Here is a 21,056-nt window from a genome sequence, read left to right on the forward strand (position 1 = left end):
GTGCAGAAAAAAGGTATCTCAAGAAATAATGGCTTGAAGCCACCCAAATTTAGTGAAGAACATCAATTTACAGAGCTAGGAAGGTCAACAACCCCAAATGAGATAAGTAAAAAATGAAGTCACACCTGGGTACCTCATAATTAAAGAAATCAAAAGATAAAGAGAAAATCTTAAAATCAATCAGATAAAAGCCAAAGTACATATAGAAAAACAATGGTATGAAGGATGGCTTTCTTTTAATCAGAAACAGTGGAGGTCAGAAGGCAGTGGAACAGCATCAAGCCAGAATTCTATAACCAGACTTCAAAAATGGAAGTGAAATAAAGACATTTTCAGATAAACAACCATGTCACAAGAAGTATTGAAGGAAGTTTCTTAAATTGAAGGGAAGTGGCCCCACAGGGTAACCGAAAGGTAATGGAAGGATTGAAGGCCACTGGAAATGGTAAATATAGCAGACTATGTATTATTTTATTTTCTTCTCTTCATTTCTTTACCATGTGTCTGTTCAAAACAAAAAGCTTAAGTGTGTATTGTGGCAAGTATAATATATGATATAATATATATGACAACAATGGAACAAAGGATGGAGAAGCAAGTGGAAATATACAATACATGAAGAAATATTCTGTTAACTCTAAAAGGCTGTGATAAGTTAGAGATGCATATTGCAGCTCCTAGAGAACCCATTAAAAATGCCATTTTAGTTTTAACTAAAAGCCAAAAGATTCAAATAAATACCAGAATTATTTAACCACCACAAATAAGGCAGGAAAGGAAGAAGAGATGGAACAAGAGAAAGGTGTGACAAATAGAACAAAATAGTAATTGACACACGCAATCCAAGCATATCAATAAATACATTAAATATAGAGGATTAAATACTTCAGTTAGAAGACAGTAAGTATTAGAATGGGTTAAAAAGCAGAGCCCAACCATAACTGTCTACAAGAAAGCACTTGAAATATGAAGACAAAACAGGCTAAACATAAAAGGATGGAAAAATATGTACCATGCAAACTTCATTAAAGTGAAAACTAATGCTTATAAAAAGATAATTTTACATAGACAGCCTAAAGAATAGGAAAAACATTTGCAAAAATACCTCATAATGGACTTGTATTCAGAATATATAAAGAACTTATATAACTCAACAGTAAAAAGATAAAGATCCCAATAATATAAAAATAGGCAAACATTTGAACATTTACTTTCCAGAGAAAATACACAAATGATTCATAAATGCATGAAAAACTGATCAGTGTCATTAGTTAACAGGGAAATGCAAATTAAAAACACAATGAGATACTGTTACATACACACCAGTTTGGGTTAAAAAAAAGAAAACTGACAACACTAAATGATGGCAAAGATGTGATGCAACCAAAGTTCCCATCCCTTGAGAGGCATAAAATACTACAACCACTTGGGGAAATATTTTGGTAGTTTCTTATGAAGTTAAACATCTACATCTACTCTTGGCCCAGCAATTGCATTCCTGGGTATTTTTATAACAGAAATGAAAACACAAGTCCACCAAGAGATTTGTACAAAAATGTTCATAACAGCTTCATTCACAGTAGCCCAGACTGGAAGCAACCCAAATGCATATCAACAGGAGAATGGGTGAACAAATTGTTGTTTCCACAGCCCAGAATACTGCTTAGCAATGTCAAAGGACAAGCTACCAATACACACAGCAACATGGATGCATCTCAGACATTGTGCCAGGCAAGAGAAGTCAGATACAGAAGAGGAACACCATATGATTCCGTTTATATGAAGCTATAGAATAAAACTAATCTACAGTGAAATCTTTCAGAAAAGTGACGTGGAGATCTAGCAAATCGACTGGTGAGGGATACAGAAATTTTGGACACATACATCATAGGAGTGTGGCTCACACAGGTGTAACCATTTTTCAAATTTTTACAGCCAAGATTTGTGCATTTCAAAGTATCGAGTTTACCTTCCCCAAATCTATAATAAAAATAGTGCAAGTGGTGGGCATTGGCTAGCTATATTGATAGACTAGTAGAATGATGGGATTTCCCTGGTGGTCCAGTGGTTAAGACTCTACACTCCCAATGCAGGGGGCCTGGGTTCAATCCCTGGTTGGAGTACTAAGAGTCCCCATGCCACACAGCATGGCCAAAAAGGATAAATAAATAAAAATAAAAAGACTTCAAAAAAAAAAAGAATAGTAGAATGATGATACTTGTTGAAACTGAATGATGAATACATAGAGATTCATTATATTGTCTGTTTGCTTTGCATATGCTTGAAGTTTTCCATAAACAAAAAGTTGCAGAAATTATTCCAACCTCAATTTTTATAATACATTGTCTTCAATTTAAAGAATCCTTTTAAGAATGATTAGCTTCTGTGTCAAAGAAATATTTTATTAAAGTATATGAATTAGTTTAAGTTTTTCTTTGTTGGTTAAATCCAAGGAAAATTAAATTAAAACTTGTATTGAAATATATTTCTAAAATTATTTCAATCAACCCTTTAGTACATATGCATAGAGATGTCTGAAATGAGTTGTCACATACTTATTGTGGTTAGTTTTAAGTGGTGGGATTTGACGGAATCTTACCCCAAATTTAACCCCCCCACCCCCCAGGGGGAATAAGCAGCTTTACCAGGAGTCTAGGTGTGTCCAGGAAACCCAGTTCAGTCCCAGGGAAGTGAGGTTAATATCGCACAGGCCAGGAAGCTAGCATTGCATGATCTTCTATTGAAAACCAAGTGTGAAACCAAACCTTCATCCTTAGCATCCTCGCTGTCAGAACTACTTGCTGAGTCTGGCTCTGGTGAATCTTCCGGAACCTCCTACTGAAATAATGAGATTTGTGCCTAAAGGGAGAACCTTCAGCAGGGCTGAGTCTGGGCTCTACATTAGGTGAGGGTCTGGGGTGGGAGAAAGAGAGGAATGGGTGGGGGACGGTCTCATCCCCCCACACAAGGCCATCTCAGTGTGCAGATGAAGGAGGAACTGAGGCTTTGGGGACAGAGGGCAGCAGAGGGACGCAGGGTGAAGAAGCACAGTCCTGGTCAAAACGTGCAGGCCTGTGCTGTGTGGTGTGACGGCGCCGTCAACAGCCCCTTCCTGAGCCTCCTGGGGGCTAGCCTTCCTGGTTCTGTTCTGACGTCATTCAGAGCAGAAATGCGCACGCGCGGCACCAAGTCCAGGGGCACGGTTAGCTGCGAGGCGCGGAGCCACCGCACGCGACACCTGTACCTGTTAATCCGGCAGACTTTTCTGGAGCAGTCACTTTTCTCAGACCAGGAGAGAGCTTGCCCGACATCAGCCCAATCTAGAAATCAATCCTACCTTTAATGCTTTTCTGTATTGCTGACAGTTTATAAACATGCATTGTTTTGACAAAATTATTCTTGAAAATTCTGAAAGATTTATAAACAGCTTTCTAGTAATAAAAGTTATCTATAATAGCTCATTCAGATTTTGTCCATGGACCTGAATTTTAGCCTTATTAATAAAGACCCCTGCCTTGAGTTCTTAAATGTATAGAATTGGTTGAGCCTGCATGGTTTTTGAATGAGTGAGTACCTGTCCAAATGTTTTGTCTCATCCAAAAAATGGGGAAAAGAAGAGAGTCTATGGCGCTCATTTCACTCCTTCACTCTCTTATGCTGATGTGATCTGTCAGGTAACCTCGAGACCATTCTGTGCGTGCATATGTGTGTGTGTGTGTGTGTGTGTGTGTGTGTGTGTGTGTGTTGTTAAAGGAGACCATACAACCATTTTTTAAGGGAAAAACTAAGAGTATCTGCTATTGCCTTTATTATGCTATCAATATTCCAAGTTCCTAATTTCCATATGTTTGCATTGCCATAAACTTGGACTTTTTTTCATTTTTAATAACTTCAGGTGATCAGTATTGTGGAGGATTCCTTGAAAGACCTTCCGGCTCTTTCAAAACCCCCAACTGGCCAGACCGTGATTACCCTGCAGGAGTCACTTGTGTGTGGCACATCATAGCCCCGAAGAATCAGGTGAGGTTCCCTGAAAACATGAAGAAAGTATGCATGTGTGAATTGCCCAGTGTGAACTGTTAAAGATACAGGCAAGGAAGGCCCTGCTGGACACAGTATTTCTTCATGCAGAGACCCAGTTAAAGTTGCCTTTGTGCTCTTTGGCTTGCAAAGTCATGGATTTAATTTCCCATTAGAGAATTATAATTTTCAACAGGTTTAAAATATAAATGGCCTGCAAATCCCACATGAGGTTGTTTAAACACTGTGGAAGGTGTTATAAGCACGGGTTTATGAGCAGCAGTGACTAACTGCAGAAGGACAACAAATCCCCAAGTTTACGTACACCTCAGGTTACCATCTGCTCACAGCGCATCATGTCCTGATAATAGCCCTCCAAATCACCAAATCCAAAACAGCCAGAATGCTTCACTTCAGCAAAGCCAGTGCAAGCACATCACATCATCTTTTCTAAGAACAAGGTCTCTGACATGAAAACTGCTGTGCTCCATGATGGTTTTTCTTTTTCTTTTTTTTGGTTGTTGTTTAAATTTCTGCAGGTTCCAGACAAATAACTTTATTCATTGCTCTAAAACAATCAACAGAGAACTAGTTTTCCAGTGTTTATTAGTTTGTGGTTAAATAAATTTTTACTCTTTCTGGGGACCACTTTCAGATATTAATTTCAACACTGAACTTAGCATGAGAATAGACCAACTCTTTGCTAAAGAATTTTGAAAATAACTTTAAAAAATTCTTATTATGGGAAACATTATGGACTTTAATCCAAACACTGTATAGTGAATATTACGATATTGTTAAAAAAATTTTTCAAACTTGATCTTTTGTTCACACAAATACTGTTTGCCATATACTCATTTCTTTAATGGAAAATTATTCAGGCAAATATACCATGCAAGTCAATGATTTGAGTGCACACACACATACATACTTTGATCATAATCCTAAAACACAGTTTTATTTTTAAGATGAAAAATTTATTCATTTATTTGATAATGAAGGATTCTGTAAATCCACTGAACATTTTATAGTTTAAGATAACATTTAAAAATTAAATTTATCCAACATTTAAGCTAATGTAATTCTTGAGATTGTATTGATCATTTTTCTCTTTGTGTCATTTGTAAATATGTTAGATTAAGTAATTTCCATTTAATTATACTTGCAGATTACAATTTAGCATCTTTTCCCCAAGTTTTTCTCTTTATTTAAATTACATTTGGATTTTATTTATGTAATTTTTGGCTTTAGCCAGTTGAGTCTCTTAGTCATAGTTGTAGTGTCTGAAATCAGTGGAAACTGTCCAAATGAGAAAAATAATATGAGAAAATTAAATCCTAAGTAATTTCTATGTAAATCTTTGGACATTTTCTTCTATTAAAATACATCTTTAAAAAAAAAACCATAGCTTTCCACTTTACCTTCCTTATTTTTAATTTGTAACCAATTTCTAAGTAGAAAAAGTTCAGCCAATTTTTTAGTAACCTGGAATGCATTTTATTTCTGACCAATGAGAAGTTACAGGACCCAAAGGGGAAATATTTTAATGTAACTTAAAGCAGTGTTGAGTATGAATAAGCTATTATTCACCCTTTCACTGTGCTTTTGAAAAGTGGACAAATATGTGGATATGTGGCAATCATGTTCAAAGCCAAACTTTCCTTTTATGTCTCTCTGTAATGTCACTGGAGAAGGCAATGGCACCCCACTCCAGTACTCTTGCCTGGAAAATCCCATGGACGGAGGAGCCTGGTAGGCTGCAGTCCATGGGGTCGCTAAGAGTCAGACACGACTGAGCGACTTCACTTTCACTTTTCCCTTTCATGCATTGGAGAAGGAAATGGCAACCCACTCCAGTGTTCTTGCATGGAGAATCCCAGGGTCGGCGGAGCCTGGTGGGCTGCCGTCTATGGGGTTGCACAGAGTCGGACACGACTGAAGTGACTTAGCAGTAATGTCACTGCTGTTATAACTTCACCCACATTACTGTCCAAGTCTTCACTAGCAAACAGCTAATAACAACATGACTGTCCTAACATGAGTTAACACCTATTATCTTCCATAAGCAGTAGGGACGGTTGCCTGCCCACCCAGGAAGAATGGGGCCCAGTCTCTGGGTGCCATGGGTATTTGTGAACCCAGTGAGACTTCCTTTGATTCACACGGTGGAGGGACTCTTGAAAGATCTGCTTTTGTAAGGGGAATGATTGCTCTTAAATCAAAACTTCCTATCGACTTGAGTACTTTAGGATACTATTGTTGGTACCAGTGCCGCCCCCAAAAACCTTCAGAAATCTAACACTGACTTTGTGCATTCATGCTTCTATGCAACCTCTTCAAAAATCAACCAGATCACCAAGCACACTGTGCTTGGCAGACACAGTCTTAAATCATACTTCCAGAAGACATCAGAGTCAATTCCCACTTCCCTGAACCTCTGGTCCTGAAGAATTTGACTTCTTTGCATGTGATGGGAATTTTAGTCTCCTTCCCTTGAAGGTAGAACTGCTGTGTCCACCCATCTCAGACACCCAAACACATACACAAACACCACATCCCAACATACACTACTACGGGGGACATTGTAGGTAATACTTTTTATTTCTATTAGTTTTCCTCTAGAGAAAAATGAAGTTGGCATATAGCCCCAACTTCCACTCCAATACAAACCCAATTTAAGTCTTAATATAGATTGCTAGGATTATGTAGTGTTTCTGTACGTTCTTAGCTGTGAGTGAACAGAGTTCCCATGTTTAAGATCCTAAATCAGTAACCTTAAAAATGCATCCTAACATACAGTTGTTGTTGTTTAATCACTGAGTCGTGTCTGACTCTTTGCAACCCCGTGGACTATAGCCTGTCAGGCTCCTCTGTCCATGGGATTCTGTAAGTGCAGACAAATACTGTTTGACTCCACTTATACGAGATACCTAGAATAATCAAATTATAGAGTCAGAAAGTACCTTGGTAGATGCCAGGGGCCGGCGGTGGGGGAGGGAGGATGGGGACTTGGAGTTTAATGGGGACAGAGTTTCAGTTTAGGAAGGTGAAATATTCAGGAGATGGATGACGGTGAGAGTTGCACAACAATGTGAATGTAAGTGCCATGGAACTATACAGTTATATGTGTCCGACTCTTTGTGACCTTATGGGCTGTATACAGTCCATGGAATTCTCCAGGCAGAATACTGGAGTTTCCCTTCTCCAGCAAATCTTCCTGAACCAGGAATCGAACCAGGGTCTCCTGCATTGCAGGCGGATTCTATATCAACTGAGCTATCAGGGAAGCCTGATTAAAACTGTATGTTTTATATTATGTGACTTTTACCACAATAAAAATAAACATGAAAAAAAGATCCTAACTAGGGTTGATCTGGGCTTAAAGTGATCTTTTGAAATAATTTAAAATGAAAACAACACAATGTTGCTAACTAAAGAAGAAGTTTGAAAACGATAAGAAAAAGTTTAAACAAGGTGAATACATTTTTTTTTTGGGAAGGAAAAACACAGTACTCTTACAAACCTGGGGAGAGGAAGAATTCTGTTTGAGGTTATTCGGCACTACCCCTATGACCCTTCTAATGTTGTGCTTTTACTAAAGCTTATAGAATTAAAGTTTGAGAAATTTGATGTTGAGCGTGATAACTACTGCCGCTACGATTACGTGGCTGTGTTTAACGGTGGGGAGATCAACGACGCTGAAAGAATTGGAAAGTATTGTGGCGACAGCCCCCCTGCGTAAGTAGCACCTGTTTTATTTTAGGGGCTCTTAACTTGTTGCTTATAAAATTGTCTGATTATTTTTTAATATATTTTCTACGTCAGGTCTTTGTTGCTGCACGCAGGATCTTTGTTATGTTATGTACATGGACTCTCTAGTTGTGGCGTGTGCGCTTCAGTAGTTGTGGCACACAGACTCAGTAGTTGTGGCGTGTGGGATTAGTTGCTCTGCGGTTTGTAGGACTCAGTAGTTGTGGCGTGTGGGATTAGTTGCTCTGCGGTTTGTAGGATCTTAGTTTCCCAACCAGAGATCGAACCCATGTCCCCTGCATTGTGAGGGGGAGTCTTAACCACTGGACCACCAGGGACGTCCCCTAAAATTGCCCACTTATATTGTATTTTCTGAAAGATGTTGTGTTGTTGTTTTGTTCACAAATTCTTGGGTTCCTTAGCAGTGGAGTCCCATACAACAACAACACAAAGAGTAGCCAACCCAGAGAGCAAGGCAGCATTAACAAGAGAGTAGAGAGGCCTGGGCAGCTGAACAGATAAACAGAAGCAGAGTTGGTGATGCCCCAGGCGCAGATGCTGAGCCAGAGACCTGGAAACCTCACTGCCCTGCGAGGGGAGCTCCAGTGTCATAGCAGAATGAGGAAAATTCTAAGGAAAAATTTGGAGGCTGTTTATTGAGAATCCAGGTGAGGAAACCTGGAAGCTTAGGCTAGGTGGATGCAGATGATTTTACCTGATCAGAGGTCTGTCCTGGACCTTTGGGGGCTTTATGCTTCCTCACATGGTTGCCCAAATTCTTGTTGAGTAAGCCCTGATAACTCAGACTGTACAAAATTTCCTTGCAATGCAGGACACCTGGGTTTGATCCCTGGATTGGGAAGATCCCCTGGAGGAGGGCATGGCAACCCACTCCAGTATTCTTATCTGGAGAATCCCATGGACAGAGGAGCCTGTTGGGCTATAGTCCATGGGGTCACAAGAGTCAGACATGACTTAGCAACTAAACTACATGTCACACCTTCGCATACAATACTAATAAAGGTGGCAGTTTGAATGACTACTGCTTGCCCGCAAGTCACCATTGTGCTAATTTAAATAGTCTTTCTAAAAAAACTATATACTCTTTCTTACCCTGTTCTTCAACCTAATGAGAGTATCTGCATCACTTGATTTTAGTGAATGTCTGTGATTTCCCATAGGCACATTAGAATTAAAGCACAACATTTTCTTTATTTTTTTAAATTTATTTTTATTTATTTCTTTGGCTGTGCCAGGTCTCAGTTGGGGCATTCAAATTCTTAGTTGCAGCATGTGGAATCTAGTTCTCTAACCATGAATCAAACCAGCCCCCTCTCCCCCCACCCCCCAGGTATTGGGAACATGGAGTCTTAGCCAGTGGACCACTAGGGAAGTCCCAAGTTACTTTTCCAGTTTAGATTCATTTATATTTATTAAGTTTGATACTATTAAGAATTTTCATACGTACAAGTTAGTAGTAATTTAAACATTGTATGTGTAGTCAGTCACTCGGCCATGTCTGACTCTTTGTGACCCCATGGACTGTAGTGCCCACCAGGCTCCTCTGTCCATGGGATTTTCCAGGCAAGAATACTGGAGGGGGTTGCCATTACTTTCAAAATTACTATACACAAATTTGGCTTTGGAGATGACTATGTGACACCAATGTGAATGAATTAATTTTCCTTCCCCCCAAGAGAGATAATAAGGAAAATTGTCTGTTTTTGGCCTTGGCTTCTGGTGAAAGGAAGAAAAAATAGTCTCTGATGGGCATTCTTAACCAAAAACCAGTCCACATGTGAATTTGAGGTTATAATTTACACTACCCCAAAAAATGCAGTCAGAAACTTAAAGAATTTCCAAGTTGTGAGTGCCCACATGGTATGACAGAGGAAAACACAAATCCTTGCTGAAAGAATGCATCTTAACTTAGGCTTTAAGAATTCCTATAAATAAAGTTTCAAAAAATACAAGTACTAATCAAAAAAATCATGAAACATGAAGAAAAAGCCAACATAAACAATAATCAGCAGAAACAAACTATAATCAGACCTACAGAGGCCTGATTATAGTCATCAGTAAAAATATAGTAAAATTTACATATTTTAATTTTATATTAATTAAATATAAATTAATTATATTAATTAAATATTAACTATATAATTACTATATATAGTAAAATTATGGGATACAGAATGTAAAATAAGTATGTGCAAAGAAATTCATATAAAATATATTACTTGAGAGCCTTTAAGGTACAGACTGTTGAAAGTGAATAAGAACCAAGAAACTTTCAGAAATGATCAAATAGATTTAACAAAGAGTCTAACAGAATTTCCAGAACTGAGATACATAATAATTTAAACAAGAAAGTTAATACATATGTTAAATAGTTGATATGACAGTTCCAGAAAGGATTTAAGGAACTGAGAAATAGGTGTGAAGTGATTCCCTGGAACTTGGCACAAAGAGACAAATAGATGGAAAATATAAAAGAGAGATTAAGATTTATAGAAGCTAGAGTGAAGGAACCTAATATACACTTAATCAAGGTTCCATAAGAAAAAATACAGACTGTAGGAAATTTAATGTTTGAAGAAATACTAGCTGTGCATTTTCCAAAACGGAGGAAAGATATCAATCATCAAATATGAGAAGTCAATAAAGCCTAAGCAATATCTATTTTAATAGATCCATGCCTACATGTATTATAGTAAAACCACAAAACAGCAAAGAAGAATGTTAAAAACATCCAGGAAGAAAAGACAGATTATCATAAAGAGCCTAACAACTGACTTCTCAGTAGCAACAATGAAAGTTAGAGCTTAGAAAAATATCTTCAAAATGCTAACACAAAATAACTGTCACTCTAGAATTAATTACCCAGAAAAACTTCTGTTTTGTGAATGTGGGTGAAATACAGACACTTTTAGTTGAATAAGAGCTGAGACAGTTTACTACCAACAAATCCAAACTGAAGAAACTTCATTATGACTTTAAATCAGGCAGAAAGGTAATGACCTCAGAATAAAAGACTAAAATGCAGGAACAAACACTGAGCAAAGATATTGGATATAGAGTTGAAGGATTCTCAGGTCTCTGTATTGTTTAAGAATTGGGTGAAGATATTGTGAAACTTTATAATATGCCAAAGTAACTATGGATGGTAAATTGAGGTAACCTCTTAAAAAAAGTAGAAATGAAGAGGTAGAAGGTTGTAAACCAACAGGCTTGGTCTAATGGATGGATAGAGAAGACTGTAGGACTTCCCTGGTGATCCAATGGTTAAGACTCCACGGTCCCAATGCAGGCGGCACAACAGATTGATCCCTGATTAGGAAACAGTTCTGAAGGAGAAGAACTGGCAGGAAGATAGAACAAGGTCAGAAAGCTGTTGTAATTAAGACAGTGTGGTTTTAACAGAGAGATAGAAAAGTTGACTAATGAAAACACCAGAGAAGCCAGAAACACATCCATGTGTCTCTGCAGAGTGGGCACATTCCAGAGTCCCACAGGTCAGCAGCCAAAGGATGGCCCTGTTGAGAATGGAGGCAGGGACCATTTTTGTTTCCATGCGGAAATGAATTGTGTTCATATCTCTGTCACACAAAAATCAATTACAGATGGGTTACAGGTGGAACTTAAATGAGAAATTTAAATGAGAATTTTTGCTCATCAAAACACACCTTAAAGGGAGAGAAAAGAGAAGGCACAAAATGGAGACAGATGTTTGTAAAATATTTGATATACTTGACAAAGACCTAGGTCTAGTGCCGGAGTCCAGCTCCGGCAGCCAGGGAAACGCCCTGAAGGGATGAATGGGGTCGGCAGAGAAAATGATGCAGTCTCCTGCTCAAAGCACTGGGCTGCATGTTTATTTTAAGCATCAGGTTTTCTTTTATACTTTTACAAAAGCGTTAGGTCAGAGGTATGACATCTTCAGTTTCCCCTCACCCAGATTTACTGTCTCCATAAATCACTGTTGTCCTTCAGAGTTCCCTCTTAAGTGTCCTTGTGATTACATTGTAACTCAAGTTTGTCTCTGGGCTGCATACCACATTCCTCAGTTTATTTCTTAACTTTCTAAATCCTGCTTGAGCTCATTAACTCCTAAAAAGACTTCTTTAGCTATTAGTATCTCTAAAATTCCTAGTTTCTATAAGCTGTAGTAAAATATGTCAACACTACAACATACCTTAAACCTTTAGCTTCTAACTATTCTTAATTATCCCTAACCCCTAAACTCTGCAAACCTCTTTTGCCATAAACATTCCCCTTACAGGCAGGTTTCAGATAACAATGTTTCCCATGGCCTCAAGCTGCAGCCTATGTGCTCATCCTGGAACATTCTTTGTAAAGATCCTTGAACAAATGTCAATAGTTAACTTTATGGGTTATAATATTCTTTCCAGCCAGCTCAACCGGAGGAAGGAAAGGACAAGTCAGAATCACAAGACCTAACTCCTTCATCCTGGGACCGTGCCTGCGGGATGAGGAGAGGGGGCTAGGGCCGTGCCTCCATTTTGTCAGTAATGCCTATCGCGGGTCCCGACAGTCTAGGTTCCAGAACATATCAAGAAATTCTTAAAAGTGAATAAGGAAAAAGTAACAACTCAATAGGAAAAATGGGCAAAGGACATGAAAAGGCATTCCCAGAAGAAGAAAGCTGCACAGTGAATACATCTTTGAGAAGAATATAAATTGGTCCAGTCACTTTGGAAATCAGTTTGGCAATATCTACTACAATTGAACACGAACCTGTACCTTAACCTAGTGTAGAGTGTACAACCTAACCTTCTGGTGTGTACACTAAGGACACTTTTGTCCTTGTGCATCACGGGACATAAAAATGTTCTCTTTAATGTTGTTTGTTCCGGAGGGAGAGGAAACAGCCCAATGTTTATCAACAAGAGAACAGTCAGATTCCATTGCAGTTCACACTATATAGCCATGAACATAATGGATAAATCTCATGGTTGTAATGTTGAGAGTGAAAAAAAAAAAAAAAAACAGGAGAAGACACACTATACGCTTTCATTTATATGAAGTTTAAAAGCATACAAACCTATAGGTTATATGGATTCATGATACAGGGCATTGTTGTTCAGCCACTCAGTCATGTCCGACTCTTTGTGAGCTCATGAACTGCAGCACACCAGGCTTCCATGTCCTTCACTATCACCCAGAGTTTATTCAAACTTACCTCCATTGAGTCAGTGATGCCATCCAACCATCTCATCCTCTGTCACCCCCTTCTCCTCCTGCCCTATTTTTTCCAGCATCAGGATCTCTTCCAACAAGTCGGGTCTTCATATCAGGGGGCCAAAGTATTGGAGTTTCAGCTTCAGCATCAGTCCTTCCAATGAAAATTCAGGGTTGATTTCCTTTAGGATGGACTGGTTTGATCTCCTTGCTGTCCAAGGGACTCTCAAGAGTTTTCTCCAACATTGCAGTTCAAAGGCATCAATTCTTTGGCACTCGCAGCCTTCTTTATGGTCCAACTCTCACAACCATACGTAATAAGTAAATCTGTAGATAAAGGAAGGGAAAGAAGGAGCACAAACTCAGGGTAACGGTTTCCTCCACGAGGGTGGGTGGGGGCGACGGGGGCGCTGTTGAGCATCCCTGGCTTCCTGAGAAGTTTGCCTGGAAGAGCAGGACTGCCAGTCCACCAACTAGCACTTGGACCAGAGGAGTATATTCCCATAGTCAGAATACTTCTGGGGTGGGGCAGTACAGAAAGTGAGAAAACCTGATTGGGGAACTTTTCCCCTGTTAGATGTGTGACTAGGAGGGGGAGTGTTGTGATTGGCAGGACATCACCAACATCCCTGTGCCTGATTCAACGCAGTATCAGTACCGTTGGATTCAGTTCAGAAACATTTACTATATATACGCCGGCCATGTGGTGGGCACCATGTTAGGGACCTGGAACTCCAAGATTAATAAAAGATTTGGAGGTGAGTAGCAGGAGGGGCGGAAACAAGGCAGACACGTAAATTGTCAACGAAAAGTCTTGGGTGGATTTCTGACAAGGAGTCCTTTGGTCCAGTAGGGACAAGTAGTGGGGAGATTGGGGGAGATTATCCTTCTTGAAGCTGAGTCTTGAAGGAAGAGTGGAAGTTAAGATACAGAACAGAGGATTCGTTCCAAGCAGAGTTTGGTTGTTAGGATACACAGAGGAGATAGGTGCTGTTCTGGAGCCTACACCTTGGATGGAAGAGAGAGAGGAGGCTGAGAAAGGAGTTGGACTCCATATCATGCCCTCCTCCTGCAGGTGGGGGAGATGACAGGACCCCGCTCCTAGACAAGAGGAGCAGGGGGGAGGCTGTGGCAGCGGTCCAGGTAAAGACAAGGAGGTAGGCAAGGGTGGTAGAGATGAAGACGAGGAGGTGGGTCCAGAAATATGGTGGTTGGTTGGCTGCAGACAGTTCTCATAGCCAATTCTGTAAGATAGCAGTCAGCATCCTTTATCCAGTCCTGGGATTTGCTAGTGGGGAGTGGGCACACATGAGATGTCCCCTTGCCTTTCGAGTGATTTGTAACATTAATTTGCAAATGCAACACTTGGCCCTCAGTACATTTATGGCACTGCGGTTCTGTCACATTCATACTAAAGCTCAGTAGCAGCATAGCTGAAATATGTCTTTGTTACAAAAATACTCTTCCTTGAGAAAATTCAGCTTCCAGTATAGTGCTTCCAAGATTAGTTCATACAAGAGGCAGTGAATGATCACTATAATTATAACATTGTGCCCATAAGGCTGCCTTGGTTTGATCTTCGGGTTTTCTTTGCTGCTTACAAGAGGTGCTTGTTGTAATTTTATCATCTAAACAAGGTTAACATGTCTTATTTGTAATTGTAATTGAGAACTGTGTTTCATGCACGCTGTGTTTATCTCATGGAATATTTTCAGAAGCAGGATAAAATATTCATGTTTGCAGCTTGATGCTCAGAAGCATTATTTAAATGATGTTGGTCCATTTTTGTGACTAGAAGGCAAAAGGGAGGTCACAGAGCTCGTTCTTAGGTTTGGTTCATCCCTTGGCTCGGAAGGCAATAACCTTCAGGACACAGAAGACCCTGCACTGTTTCCAACTGGTGGGCAAGTCCAGATCGACCTTCCCCGCCATGCTTCCAACTCAAAGTAGCTGATAGGTGTGGGAAAACAAGAGTTGCCTCATTTATTTATTGTCCAAGATGGCTAAGAAGTGGTTCTGCTGAGAAGATGCCTCAAAAAAGGAGTTTAGTCAAACCACCAATTAATTCGGTTAAATAATTTTAATTTTTTCCACTTCTGAATTAAATAGTTTTAAAATGGAATTAGCCAAACAGCATTTTTAAACCATTGTTTAAATAACAATAGCAAAAGATTAGATGAAACTACCAACTTTTATAATAGAGTTATCCCCTAAGATTTAAGTAAGAGAGCTTCTGAGCCTCAGTAATTATCGCCACTAAATCTTTAGTCCCAAGTAACCAGCACGCCCCTAAGATTGCTTTAAAATTAGATTCTTAATGAGGTTGTTCATGACCACAAAACAAAGTAATTACTTTCTCTTTCTCCTTAAGAGCATTTTGCTACCCAGATTATAAACAGAAAGGTTTCCATTTCAGGCATGCATAAGAACTCTTATTAACAATGAAATGAAAGTCTCATTAAATTCTGCATGGCTTTCTTATCCCTAGGTGACCAGCTCTCTGAGATGATCCCTTTGGTTGTGTCTTCACAGGGTGTGGAAATTTGTTCACCAGGTTTCTCCATCTGATTCCCCATGGCCAGCAATCCCTAGCTCCCCAGGCAAGCTGGAACTGAGTCTTAGTTCAAAGATGCTGTGTGGTTGCTGAGTCAGACCAGACCCTAGAGTGCTTATGAAGCACCAGCTGCAGCTTCAGTGTTTACATTGTCCCCAGTGTCTGCCACTGTCTCCAGAGGCACTTGGTCCTGGATTCAAATCCTGACTCTCAATACACATAAGCTGAGGGCCTTGGGCAAATCACTTGAACTCTCTGATCTTCAGTCACCCGATCCATAAAAAGGGAATAATAACAGTGTTGTTGTGAAAACACAATTCAACAGTTTGCAAAAAGCACAGTGCTTAACTGAGCAAACATTCAGTAAATGTTAGCTATTTGCATGAATATTGAGCAGGTTAAGAATGTCATCTTTTTAAGTCTTTTAACTTTTCAATTTAAACAGAGTAATCTATTGTTGGAAATTAAAGGGAAATTAGTTCTACATTTCAGAGGTGTCCCTTACACTTTTAAATCTATATATATGCATTTTTTAAACTTTTTTTTCCCTTTTAGGCCAATTGTATCTGAGAGAAACGAACTTCTCATTCAGTTTTTATCAGATTTAAGTTTAACTGCAGATGGATTTATCGGTCACTACAAATTCAGGCCCAAAAAATTGCCGACAACCACTGCACTGCCTGTTACCACCACCTTTCCAGTGACTACAAGTAAGTCTGCTTTGAAATTTCTACTCAGACTTGAGTATAAGAAAAATTCTTCTGAAGTGGGGGAAAAAAAAAACTGATTAAGAGGAAAATACTTGAAACTAAAATAAGTTAAAAAGACAAAAACTTACATAAGAGAATAATATGATTCCATGAATGAAAGAAAAATATAAGATATAAGAATGTTTATAAGCTAATAATTTTAAAATGTTACCCAAGAAAATTATGGTCACTTAAAAATACTAGGAACCCTATAATAGGTGGAGATCATAACAAGCCTAATTTTTCTTTCTTGGCATTTATAAAATCATGTTTTTCTTTTTATTACATAGAACTGTAGTATTTTGGGTTAAAATTTCAGGGCCCTGATTCCTGCCTGTTTTCATTTCTGCCAGTGTTTGGACTTTGTTGTGGGGAGAGGTATGATCTAAAATGTGCCATACAAAATATGTTATTTTTTCAAGCTGGAGTAAATCAAACAAAAATATTCTATGTATTGTAGACACCAGTTGGGGACCTCTGGTCTGGGTATGACCTAAGAAATACAAGGGCAACAGAGGGTTCCTGTTTCTTGTCTCTACACCCTGTCAGCACAGCCCACCAGGATTTCAGGCCTCAGATCTCAAAATCTGAAAGGGAGGAGAAAGTAGTGGGAAGGGGGAATCTAAGGTTAAGACGTGAAATAGGCTGAAATGAGCCCAGCTTTATTGCCCACCATTTTCTGACAGTTCGCAGAGAGGGCTGTCCTGAGTACAGGCACTTCCAGAAGGGCTGATTTTTGTGAGCACTCTGCAAGTGTGCCACCTTGTGGCCAGGAAGTGTACTGCCGCACATCGCAGCAATATTTCTCCAGTTCTCTCAGTGGACCTTGGTGTCCTTCTTCTTTCCAGTGAATCGTCTGTCTGCACCCATGTGGTTCTCCAGCTTTTATATCCAGTCCTAAACTTTCTCTGACGTTGTAAACATGAATTTTAAATTATCTCCTACAGGTTTGCAACTGCTAGACATTGAAATGAAAATATATCAGATTTAACTCATTTCTATCACACTATATTCTGTCTCATTTCTGCTTCTCCACCTGTTTTCTCAGGCCTGGGCCACAGCATCTGTAGCCACACTCCTAGGGTTCCCTTGACTTCCCCTATCTTAACTCCCCACAGCATGCCCTGTCCCTCCCCTCAACTCCCAACAGCGCAGACTGTGTCTTTCCCCCACTTAAATTTGTTGTCTACACCTATGCCTTCCACTACAGTGGCCACTTTTAGATGCTTGAAATGTGATTAGTGCAACTAAAGATCTGAATTGTTAACTTCATTAAATTTAAAAAGCCTCCTGTGGCCAGCGGCCAGACCAGAGGACAGCGCAGGGGCCAATCTCCTTCACACTTTTTTCCTGGGGCCTCTCCTTCTAGCTTCATCTTTGGGCTCTACCACCTTGCTCCTTATGCTCTAAGTATTTGGGATGTTATCCTACGTGTGGAGGAAGCTGTTGGTGGATTTAAGCAAAGTTCAGGATTAGATTCTCACTTAATGTTTAGAATTCATCTCACTCAGATGTTGATGAGACTTTTAAAAAGAGCAGGAATAGAATGGTACCATCTGATTTCATGATGTGGAGGCTGCTGGACACCCTGGTAGGGGTTGTGTGAACTGAATGGTGCAGGTAGAAGCTGGACGAGGGCGAGGGGGGGGTGCAGAGCATGGCAGGAAATGAACACCATGTCCAGCAACTCAGTCTGAGGGTTCAGCCCTGAGGAAGGGAGGTAGAGAGCCTGAGTGTTTGAACATGGTAAAGCTAAGGGGAAGTAGCTTGCAAAGAGGGAAAACAGAAGGGCAGAGCAAGGGAATAGCTGAGGAGGAAATTTCCACAAAGATGGCAGGGTCTGGCCTCCAGAGGGCGTGCAGAAGGACAGATCTTAGGCCAGAGGTAGGCAGCCTCCTCTCTTAGGAGAGGAAGGAAGTGAGGGTACAGATGGAGACAGCTCAGAGGTCTGGTGGAGGACATTTTGTTCTGTGATCTTTGTTCTCACCAGAAAATAGGCAAGGTCACCCGCTGAGAACGAGAAGGGAGGTGGGAGCCCTGGGGGTTGTGGGGGCAGCTTGTCACTTGGATGAGGGTCTGTTTGTGTTCTCAGCTCTCTGTGAGCAGGCACAGAAAGAGAAAAGAGTCTCCTACAGCACTCCTAAAGGGCAGAGGGCAGAGGGCAGAGCGGAACAGGGGTGTAAGTATTGTTAAGAAAGTGACTGAACTAATGGACCATGAAAACTATGTGGAGAAGCTAAGGAGTTAAGATGGGCCAGGTCGATGGAGTGGGGACTAGGAGAGGGGTCAGTGCGTTGAACCTCTAAAGAAAGAAAGAATAAGCAGTCATGAGAGCAGGAGAGTAAATAAATAAGCGTGAAGGAGAGGAGGTTCTGTTGGATGAAGGATGAGAGATTGGTGATGAGACTTCAGCAGAAGGACACGTGAGCTTGGGACTGAGGGGTGAAGATGGACCAGAGAGAACATCTGGGATGGGTGGGGGGTTGAGGCTACAGCCAGAGAGGGATTGTCCCCAAGGAGGGAGGACCCATCGAGATGGTTGAGGGAGCACGTGAAGAGGAAAGCTGAAAACCCCGTGCCACGCTTGGGTGTGCAGGGCAGCAGAGAGCAGACAGGAAGATGAAGGGTGTCAGGGTGGGACACCTACCCAACCTCCAGACCAATGTCCTGAGGCCGAGAAGGAGCTGGTTTCAAGTGGTCCACGTAAGAAGATGCTCTTTCATCAGACAAGGAGAACTACTAAGGCACTTAGCTTTGGACTCAGTGAATTAGATAAATTTAGGTCCCCAACTTTTAGAACAATATTCCCTCTAAATGCTTTCTGAGCCCTTTCTCTAAAATATATATATATATATATATATATATATATATATATATATATGCTATTATGTATATTTTAACATTAAACTGTGTATATTTTAATATTGTAATCCACTTTAGATCCTTTTGGAGATAAGTAGGGATACAAATTAAGCGTAAATTCACAGAAGGGTTAGCAGAACATATTAGAAGGGCAAATTCTTACCCAATATGCACAGCTCTATGATAGTTGTTCTGTTTAGTTCTTCCTAACATGTTGCCACATATAAGGGAATCATTACCAAATGTTTTGGAAACATTTTTAATGATGATAATGAGGGTTAAATATTTTCATTACATTTCATAAGGATTAAATATTATCATCATCATATCACAGCTTTCCAACCTTGGCACTATTTGCATTTTTGGCCAGATAATTCTTTGCTGTTGGGGTCTGTCTTGTTCACTGTGAAATGTTGAGCAGCATTGCTGGTTATCTACCTACTAGATGCTGGTATCAACCCCTAGTCGTGACTGCCAAAAATATTTCCAGAGTTTACCAAATGTCACCTAATGGGAGAAATCACCCCTGATTGAGAACCACTGTGTTTATCTATTTAGCTGTACTTTAAATTTGTCTACTTCTCAGTTCTTAAGATCCTTATAGGCAATGGCAGGCTCAAAATGTTTTAGTGATGGGTTGCATCTAATTACAGATATAGCACACTTCATCACATGAGCATTGTCCCCCCAAACCTGTAATACTAACATTTGGGCAATTGTGTATTTCAAATGCACCAAGAAAACTCTCAGGAACCCCATAAAATTCCTTTGGTGAAGTGAAGACTTTACCTATATTTCCTGTGCTCTTATTTGTTGTTCTGGGTTTTTGGTAAGCAGGGCACATGAGACTGTATATATTTTTGGTTACAGCATTAGTTATATATAAAGGAAGAAGAGAATAGGGCTAAATTTGGGTTATCTTTGATCTCAGGTTTAAAGCTCAGCAGAAGGCATTGAGTTACCCTGAGGAAATTAAGAGTAGAAGTCAGTAACATGAGGAATATCCTTTTCAGGTTCTTTAATTATTTCATTGCAGTGACAGATTGGTGGCTCAGAGAAATATATGAGAATTTTAAATTGACTGATTCAGATCTAAACACCAATAATATATGCATTCATTTTCCTGAATCTTGTGTATTTCTTCTTGGAATGAAGGTTTAAAGCCCACCGTGGCCCTGTGTCAGCAGAAGTGTAGACGGTCGGGGACTCTGGAGAGCAATTATTGCTCAAGTAACTTCGGTAAGAAAGAAAACCCAGTCTTTCCTCTTTAATCAGAAACCCGAAACTGCATGCTTAATCTCAAAGGAACTGCCATGAATGGGATGGTAAAGGATCAGTTACATTCTGCATCTACCCAGGAAAATATTTTCCTCCACACTAAGGTGTGTTGAACTGTTCGAAGCGTTACAGTTCACAACTGAGAAAAATGTGTGCAAAAAATGCATGTTTTTCACATAAACTTAAAACTTAGTAATTTGACTTCTGGTACATGGCACTGCTGTTCTGTGTGTTATGGCTAGGTCAGTGTTCCCCCCACCCCAGAAAAAAACCCCTGCATCCTTTTTTTTTTTTCTTACATAGTTTTCATGTACTGAGTATTTTTTCACACATCTGTAATTCAACTTAAATAAATCAGAAACATATCCAAGCTGGCCTCTCTCAGAAGAAATTCAAGCATTTCCTCTGCAATGTCCCTCCAGAGGACGAAATTAAGACTTGGAAATCTGCAATCCGTTTGGAAACTCTTATAAACTGGAACCTGAGGAGATATTCCCTAATGAATCAGAATTCCTAAAGAGTTTTTTTTTCCAGTTAAAAAAATCTTGCACATTCTGTGAAAACTGCTTAAGGGCAAATGATCCCAAGTTGAATTATGTTGGTTATGCTTAAAAGGAGTATGGAAGAAAAGTCTTATCAGG

General features: G+C 39.8%; 1 protein-coding gene across 1 annotated transcript in view; it reads left to right on the top strand.

Annotated features, from left to right (window-relative positions):
* PCOLCE2 (procollagen C-endopeptidase enhancer 2) overlaps positions 1 to 21,056 on the top strand; it is an 85,882-nt gene that overhangs the window by 58,949 nt on the left and 5,877 nt on the right. Inside the window, exons 4-7 of the mRNA XM_081569628.1 lie at positions 3,896 to 4,020; positions 7,622 to 7,758; positions 16,082 to 16,236; positions 20,293 to 20,376. Coding sequence (XP_081425754.1) covers positions 3,896 to 4,020; positions 7,622 to 7,758; positions 16,082 to 16,236; positions 20,293 to 20,376 — 501 coding nt within the window. The remainder of the gene's footprint in view (positions 1 to 3,895; positions 4,021 to 7,621; positions 7,759 to 16,081; positions 16,237 to 20,292; positions 20,377 to 21,056) is intronic.

Source organism: Giraffa tippelskirchi, chromosome 2 (assembly GCF_054371585.1).
Source record: "Giraffa tippelskirchi isolate mGirTip1 chromosome 2, T2T-mGirTip1v1.2.pri, whole genome shotgun sequence".
Taxonomy (NCBI): Eukaryota; Metazoa; Chordata; class Mammalia; order Artiodactyla; family Giraffidae; genus Giraffa; species Giraffa tippelskirchi.